At 42.8% G+C, this 9,025-nt stretch overlaps 1 protein-coding gene across 1 annotated transcript in view; it reads left to right on the forward strand.

The window, feature by feature from the left end:
• LOC103736550 (olfactory receptor 1J4-like) overlaps window positions 1–8,206 on the forward strand; it is a 25,700-nt gene extending 17,494 nt beyond the window's left edge. Inside the window, 2 exon segments of the mRNA XM_008836059.2 lie at window positions 7,304–7,908; window positions 7,911–8,206. Of these exon segments, the coding sequence (XP_008834281.2) occupies window positions 7,304–7,908; window positions 7,911–8,206 (901 nt within the window).
• The last annotated feature ends 819 nt before the right edge of the window (window positions 8,207–9,025 follow it).

Raw genomic sequence — 9,025 nt, forward strand, 5'->3', positions numbered from 1 at the left:
GATGCAAACCGATACACCTCATTCCAAAATTTTAAGCTTTCTTCTTTTGAAATTTTAAGTCCTCTAGATTTGAGCAGGGTTTTAAGAGAACAAATTTGGCGCTTTCTTTGACGTGATGCAGAATTTCCCATTGTAAAGGGAAGATGTTATTACAGTGGTCGGACACTAGAGGGCTGAAGAGCCTTGGCAAGTTACAAGCCCCTAGGTTTCCAGAAAAAAAGTTGCAGTTTTAAATCTTTTGTTCTGGAAGCCGCTTTTGAGCTGCAGGCTGCTCGGCAGGGGTTAGTTAATTTAAATTTTCACTGAACTGGTTTCAGCTACGGCTTGAATGCTTGAGGGCAGGCTGACAGAGCTGACTAGAGAATCTGCCTGACTCTAAAGCTTAGAACTTTAGGGATTTTTTCTAGCAGTGTTTAGATAGAAAAGTGGGGTGAAGTGACGGTTCCCAGGGGGACGTGCCTGAAATTAAAATTTCAGGGGGTCCCAATGGTTCCCAGTCACGAGACCTTACCGAAAATTTGAGGGGCTGGCGGCCATCCTTATGACTTTTAACTGGCCGATGCGTTACCAGGTTTTTGATATTAAAAGAGATGTCTAGATAGAGGTCTTTTGTCCACACCTGTACAGGCAGTTGGGGTCCGTTAGGGGATCAGAGAGACGTTCAGCCAACACCAGGGGGTAGCCCTGGCCAGAAAGCGCCAGTTGTTTCTCTGTTCCTAGCAGTCCCATGCGAGAACTTCAGACCGGAAAAGAAAAGGAGGAAATTTAGAAGAGATTTTTTGTTACCCTCCTGAGGGGGAGGGATACTCACGAATCCAGCGTTTCTGTGGGCACCAACTCCTAGCTGGCACGAGGTTCAGAGGCCCCACGTTGGGCGCCAGATATGGCACGTGCGGTCCCGCGGGTATCAGTACCCTGGTCTCAGCTGCGCGCCCTGGAAGAAGGCGGGTCTGGCCCCATGGGCTTCTCCGTGTCTCTGTGGGTCTCTGTTGCTGGAGCGTTGTCCAGCCGTGTCTCCGCCCTGATTTCACCCATGTACTTTCTTCAATATGTGAGTTCCACCGGCCGCTAGAACATGTGGGAAAGTACGAGGCGGCTGAAGCTGGGATCCGCGAGTCGGTGACGGAGGAATGCTGCCTCTGGAGAGGCTGGATCAGTAGTAAGATGCGGGACTCTGCTTAGTCCGTGTTACAGCTTTATTAAGTGTTCAGCTCCTAGCTCCTAGTGATCCAGTTCTCTATCATTGAGAGAATACTGGGATATTTTATACAGTAGGGGCAGTGGTAAAAGCTATAGCGGATAGGTATTTTGGAGATGCCTAATTTGCATATGGAAATGGACCCCAGCCAGGCTGTCAGACTGTCAGACTGCTTGAAAAATCACAGGAAAGCATGGTATTCCTAGAGCCAGAGGCCATTTTTATGTTAGGGCATTTGTGGCGGGGACTTCAAAAAGGGGGGCAGGAAAAAGGCAGGTACTCTGCTGAAAGGAGTCATCTGCATATGAAACTGAGCCCGTGGGCCACCCGGACATGGAGTGACTACGACTTCACAGCAGGGGTCCCCAACAGGATTTTGCTAAACTGGTGTTAAGGATGGTTCTTAGCCATCATGTGGGTGTTGGTTCTGAAACCAGAGTCCTGTGCAAGAGCAGAGCCATCTCTCTACCCCTTCATCTCACTTCTGAATTGTGGCGGCTACTGACTTAGGGGAGGGGCGTTGCAATTAGACAGATCCATTCTTCTTACTCTTTATCCTGACTTTTCCACTTTTGTGGTCCAGAGTGGATGTCTTGGCTTTACTCTTCATTTCTAGAATACTTACCATTCTTATCTGTACATTGTTTCTTATCAGATATTTTGAGGGGGATAGGAACCTGGAGAAGTATTTTGCAAACCTGCTGATATCACTTTCAGTAGTATTGTTTCTAACATTTTATTAAAGATATAAGTAGTTTATCTGCCACGTTTACTGTGTATGAGCATTCTGAATTTGAGTAAGTACATTTGCGCATGAATTTTATGCTTTCATGTTTTGTGTTATTACTTAGTTTAGACTTAAGCCCTTGCTTAGGGACATTGTGAATAAGGTATACAGCTGGCACTGTTCTCTAATCAGTGATTGGTGACCTTGGACTCAGTCTCATCATGCTTCCTCAAGAACAGGCCCTAGGATCTGCTCTGTGGAGTATCTCAGAGGAATACAGAGACTGGCAAACACTCAGACAACAATAAGCTATGAACAGTAAAGATGTTGGAATTGGTGTTGTGGGAGGCTGTGAGGGAAGGTCTTGCTTTGTCTTGGGACAGTGTGTGATCTGTGATTACTTCAGACCATGCTAAGTTATATCAGAAGCTGTGATGATGAGGATCACTGGTGCTTCTCACATGAGCATCAAGGTCAGGCTCATTTTCCTCTCTCTTGTGGCTCAGTCCATCTAGTTCCTTCACAGACCCTCCCAATGGGCAATACAGGAAACTGTATTGCCTCTTCCTCTTCTCACTAGACATTTGGGCTATTTCCTCCTGGGAATTATTCTTGTTGGTAGACACACATCTTGTCTACTTTTCTGCTGCTTGAGAACACACAGGAGTATCCAGTAGACACTTTGACAGGAGAGTTTTTTCCTGTTCTTGGTTACAGAAAGTGACGGCTCAGGAAGTAGGCCTGAACAGAACATATTTGAGCTCATCAGGATTTCTGACAGGTCAGAAGATGAAGAATCATTTCCTGGTACTAGATATGTGTGTTTATGTGAGAACACATATGACTTGTGTGTTTTGTTGTATTAATAGAATGTGTTTAGGAGAGGATTGGAGTATAGAGTCACTTCTTCATTTAAGAAAGACAAGTACAGGTTATAGGGATCTGAAAATCATCTCTTCTTGATGGAATATTTCTGGGATGGTTTAATACTGTGTTTTACTTCATGACCTCATGAGTATCTCTGTGTATATAGTATGTTCTTTTATGTGTGTGCCTATGACTGGGTGTGATGTTCATGTTCAATGTGTTATGTGGCATGCAATGTTTTTTTATGTATAAATTTGTTTCAAAGTGACACAATCTCTGTTTCTATCTAGACTGAGTATAGTTCTCTTAATGTGGATGACTACTGATCTGACATCTGTGATTGCTTATGTGTACATGTGCCTGCATTCAAGTGTTTTATGTAACAAATTTATGTTTTACTCTGGCATGGTTGTAGATTGGAGCTAAAGTTAATGTATGCTAATGTGTGCTTTTTTTATACATGTATATATCTGTATGTTAGGGAGAAAGACTCACAGCTGTAGTCTCCACTAAGGTCTTTCTCCTCTTATGTCGGAAAGCTCATAGCAGGATCCTCCTTAAATTAAATGAGCATCTATTTGCAAATACGACTTCATGTCCTCAAAGTTATGTGTGGGCACTTTTTCATTGGCCCTCAACAACGCCATGGGTCGATTCTTGGGACTATGACAGTGACTAAATGCTTACATTCTGCTGTCACACACATCTTAGTTCAAATCTCTAATCTTGACTCTTCATAGCTTTATGATATTGGGTCGAACTCTGTAAAGATCATAAATGTAAAATATGATGAGGCTAAGGATTTATCCCCATGTACCTTATGTTATAAGCACACAATAAGTGAGATAGACTCGACTTGTGACTCATTTCTTATGGAAATTGTTTTGGCAAGGACAGAGGAAGTGGAGACATTTAAATATCCTTTGTTACACTTGACCTCACTCCTTCCCCTCTTCATGTATGAATGTGATTCCAGTTGTCCTTTTCACACAGAGTGGAGCCTCCCTGGTGGTCTAGTGGTTAGAATGATGACCTGACTCAGAAAGTGGTTTGAATCAGGACATCTTTTACTTATATAGTTATTAAAGTTGAGCATTCATTTGATCTCTAAGTTCTGTATTTTCTTCTACAGAGTCTGGACTTGCAAAAGCCTTGGATTAGTAAATTCCAGTGTGTTGGGAAACCCTGCTGTTAGGGTTGCAGTCTCTCCATGTCCGGATAGCCCTGAGAGGCTCGGTGCCAAATGGAAAAACTCCCCTTTTCAGCAGGGGGCCTCCTGCTCTCTTCCTGGCTCACTTTGACAGTGCCGCCAAGTGAAGATGCCTGGCCTTATCTGAAACATGGCCTTTAGCATAGTTACCTGAAGTGAAAACTACCCGCAGGTTTTTTCTATATGATAATCAGGCACTGTCTGACAGTCTGGAAGACAGAAGCCCACTGCCACATGTAAATAAAGCATACTATGAGCACCTATCAACTGAGGCTTTTGCTACTGCCTCCACACTATAAATTCTCTAGTTTTCCCACTAATAAACGGAGCTGTTTTCACTGTGTCTGGAGCTGTATCACTGCTGTTTCACTGCGCCTGTGACCAGTTTCCACGGAATGGCTGTCTTGGCCGTCCTGACCCCGTTCACCGCTTCTGCTCTCCCTGCCCTCATGGGGCAGTGGCCAATGACCCACGAAGAAAGGGAGAGCACCCTGCAGCTGGCCCCCAGAGCCTCCCGCACTGCACAAGAAAAATACCTTCAAGATGAATTATTGCTATAAATATACAAAGCTTTGAAGCATTTAGAAAAAAATATTCAGGATATAAAACTACTGCAAGTGTTAGCCATCACTACATGTATTTTAAATGAAAATGATAAATTGTTTTAAAATTTAAAGGAGACTATGGTTTTTTAATATGCTTTTTATTGAGGTTTTGTAATTTCATACAACAGTCCTTGATCAAATTTAGAACCCCTCCCCCATCCATGCCTTGTCGGTTCTCCCACCAGATCTCATGTATTCCACACATGTTAAGTTCTAGTCATTCATGTCAACTTAATTAACAAGGGCCCAAAAGGGAGGAGAGAAATAGGTGGTGGGTCAGCTGTAGATTGAGAAATATTGGAGACTGGTTGCTACTGGGCAAGACTGTTTTGCAAAAAACATAAAACAAAACAAAAAGCCAAACAAAACACGCTTCTGCTCTCCCTGCCCTCGTGGGACGGTGGCCAATGACCCGCGAAGAAAGGGAGAGCCTCCCACAGCTGGCCCGAGCCTCCTGCAGCTTGGCCCGCCGAGCCACCCTGCACCAGTGTTTTGTCAGATCTCAGTTTGTTACTATGCCCTTATCCTCCCTCTACATGAGTGCTTCCCCCTCTGCTCCTCTCTGCTCTTAAAGTGGCTTACTACCAGGTGTCCATGCCTTGTAGTGATGATCTTTCCATGGATCCCATTTCCTGGAACTCTGTATGTGTTCTCCAACTGTGATTTAACTGTGATTAGATAAGGTACTAAGGTGTATTGCAAAAACCTCTCAGAGGTCTTATGCTCAGAATCAGGATCTACTTCAGTATGTGGTTTCCGACCTCTGTTTTCACACTCAAAAACATGAAAAAAATACAACTACTCGAATGTTTGTTTTAGAAGCACTCAGTAAATATTTGATGACTGTTGAAATTAAATAATATAAATGCTCCATGAAAATTTAATGTATAATTTGAGCTAGTGAATGTGAATTTTGGTTTGCCCAGAAAAAGCTTGACATAGCCCTGTTGTGCAGACATAATTATTACATCACGTCACCATCTACTCTCACAGTGTCCAAATGTGAGTGTACATAGTAGGCTATCATCTGACACAAGAATATTAGGAGATAATCAAGCAAGGAGTGTGGGTAGCATTGACACTCTGAAATAATTTCAGATGTGCCTGAGTAATTCCTTTCTTTAAAATATTTTTATTGAAAGACTAGAGAGATTGGTCATTGGTTTAGAGAACCAGCTGCTCTTGCAGAGGTCCCACCATCTACGTGGTGGCTAACATCTACATCTAACTCCAATTCCAGGGAATTGTCACCCACTTCAGATCCCCTTGGGCATTGCATGATACAGGTACACTTACACACATGTAAGCAATGCACTCATACACATAAAATGAAAATAATAAACAAAATATCAAAAATCATTTTTATTCACTTTGAGAATTTCATTAAAAGTATTTTGATCATCTGTTTTTCTCTCTCTCTTTCATTTTGCTGAAGTAGGATTTCTATATATAGCCTAAGTTGGCCCAGAACTCATAAGTAGCTGATGCCAGCCTTACACTCATAATCCTCCTTAATTGGCTTCATTAAGTACTGGGATCGAAGGATTACAACACAGCACACATTCAGGATTTTCTAAAGAATAAATGAAGGCATAGGATCAGGTCAGTGGTGATGAGCAGGGGATCTGATCATATTGACAAATTCTGGACTTGTGACAGAATCAGGTACTGGATCAATTGGTATGAGCTCATTCAAAATCAGTTATGATAGATGCTATGGTAAATTTTCAGGACTGGTTTTAAGTAAACGATTATGAATCTAATTTAAATTGAGTAGATCCTCAAAAATCCTACAGCATGATTAAGTTCTCAGATTTCTGCTATGGGAAATTTCCTTTATATATATATATGGAGAGAGAGGAGAGAGAGAAAGAGAAGGGAGGAGACAGGAAGAGAGAGATAAGAAATGGAGATGGGAGGAGACTACGTTTGGTTTGATGAAGAGAAAATGTTTGTACTGTCATTGCTGCTGTTCAAAATTTAGTTCCCATCACTATGGTCTAGTGTCTGTGTTATTGCATCCTCAGGGACTGTGAAATTCAAGGATGTTAATCATATTTTATGCCAGTAACTGAGTCTAGTCTAGTCTAAAACCCACCTTACTCTCCTGTTTTTCTGAGTTCGAGGAGTTTGATACCAGATTTCCTGATGAACGTGTCTCTCTGTAGTTTTTAATATGGGTGACTATGACCATGTGTAGGGATCTGCTCTAAGATTATTACATGCATTTGTATAGATTTCCCTCAAATCTTTATACATAGATAATAGCATTATTGATTTATAGAAGGAGATTAGATAAATGCATGGAAAGTGACCCAAGGACAGTGAAAATAAACAGAGGCAGAGGCCATCTTAAGCCTCCTGGCAGGAAGACTGTAGCTCCTGTTCAATTGCTGTGAAATGCTTATAGAATCTGTGCTCCAAGAGAGAATATTATTATGTTTCCAGTGCTGAAAACATTGTTTACAACATGTGTGAAATAAGTAAACAAATTTGTATTCTTTCTTGAAGGAAATATTTTAGCATTGGAAATGTTCTGTCCATGTCAGTGAAGAAAATCTGAGATTCAGACTGTAAAGTGTGAAGTTTGTCTAAATTTTGATGCAATCTGCTGGAAAAAAGCACGCATGCTGTGTCTACCTGGTGAGGGTCTCAGGACTGTGACATTCCTTTTCCTTCATTCCCAGCAGGAAGAGAACCATGAGGAGGGGGAACCAGAGCAGTGTGTCTGAGTTCATCCTCCTGGGGCTCCCCATCCAGCCAGAGCAGCAGGGCATCTTCTTCACCCTGTTCCTGGCCGTGTACCTGACCACGGTGCTGGGGAACCTGCTCATCATCCTGCTTATCAGGCTGGACTCTCACCTCCACACCCCCATGTACTTCTTCCTGTGCCACCTGGCCTTCTCTGACATCTCCTTATCATCTGTCACCATCTCAAAGATGCTCAGCAACATGCAGACTCAGCACCTGTCCATCCCTTATGATGGGTGCATCTGTCAAATGTATTTTTTCTTGCTTTTTGTAGCTGTTGACAACTTCCTTCTTGGAGTGATGGCATATAAGAGGTATGTGGCCATCTGCCACCCACTGTACTGCATGATTGTCATGAGCAAGGACCTGTGTGACTTATTGGTGTCTGGATCTTGGTTCCTCTCTTGTATGTGTGACCTGATGCATACCCTGTTCCTGTCTTGCCTGTCCTGTGCTGACAACACTCTCTCCCACATTTTCTGTGATCTCAATGAACTCCTAAATTTTTCCAGCTCAGATACCTCCCTGAATGAGATAGTCATCTCCACCAAGGTACACCACAGTGTACTATTTTGGGCTCTTACATCTCTATTGGTTTTACTGTCCTGAAGGTCCCCTGGTCTAAGAAGATCTGCAAAGTTCTGTCCACTTGTGGCTCTCACCTCTTCCTTGTGTTTTTGTATTATAGGATTCCTGCAATTATTTATTTTTTTCCTCCCTCATATAATTCCAAAGTTAAGAATGTAATCACTTATGTTTGTAGAGGTGACACCCATGTTGAGCCCCTTCATCTATATCCTGAGGAACATAGATATGAAATTGACTCGGGGATTACTTGTAGAAAATAAGTTATTGTAGCCAGGTGAGTGTTGTGTGCTCATCTTCTTAATTACATGGAGATGTGTCCTGAGATACCCACTTGTACTTGTGTAGGTGAATAAATTGCAGAGACGATCACACTAGCTGTACTTTCAGTTTTGGAGTTTACTTCCCCACTCCTCAAATGTGGGCAGATAGTGTGACTTGATTTGATTAGTATGTGTCTCCCAATTGGCTAGTTCCTCCAATGGGTGAGGCCTGCAACAGTGCGTGGACTACGGAAGGGCTGCTGGGAGCCATCTTGGAATTCTTGGGATAGAAGCCACGAGCCATGGGTAGCACACATGGTGCATGGGGAATGTGCAGCCCGTGTAGCAGCTCAAAGACAGAATGGCCTGACTCTTATGACCCTGGGGTGAAAGCGCTGGTCCCTGATGCATGAAGGAATGCTAGTGGTGGCTATGGGCATGGCAAGGTCTGATATGGCGGGTTCTGAGCTGTGGCACAGGGCAAGGCTCTGGGTACTCATTTCTTTGTAAGTTAATGAATGCACATAAAGATATGTTATATGGTTGCTTGATAATGCAGGAGACCCAGAGGGAACTTGAGTGACAGTATGTTTGTTGGACGTGCCCATAAGATTTCTATGCTTCAAAGGACTTTTTCCCTGCAACATTTGTATTTACAAAGTCAACATATAAGTTAGCCTAAGATAGTCTGTATGAAGAGGAAAGTCTACATGGAGGATGGCAAAGATACTCCAGCTAGCCCTTAGCCAGCACAAGTGGACCTAATAAGAGATTTTAGGACACTGATGAGTCCTAGTTGATATTATCTGAACTGAGCCA

The sequence above is a fragment of the Nannospalax galili genome, unplaced genomic scaffold (assembly GCF_000622305.1).
Source record: "Nannospalax galili isolate Female #2095 unplaced genomic scaffold, S.galili_v1.0 scaffold1198, whole genome shotgun sequence".
Taxonomy (NCBI): Eukaryota; Metazoa; Chordata; class Mammalia; order Rodentia; family Spalacidae; genus Nannospalax; species Nannospalax galili.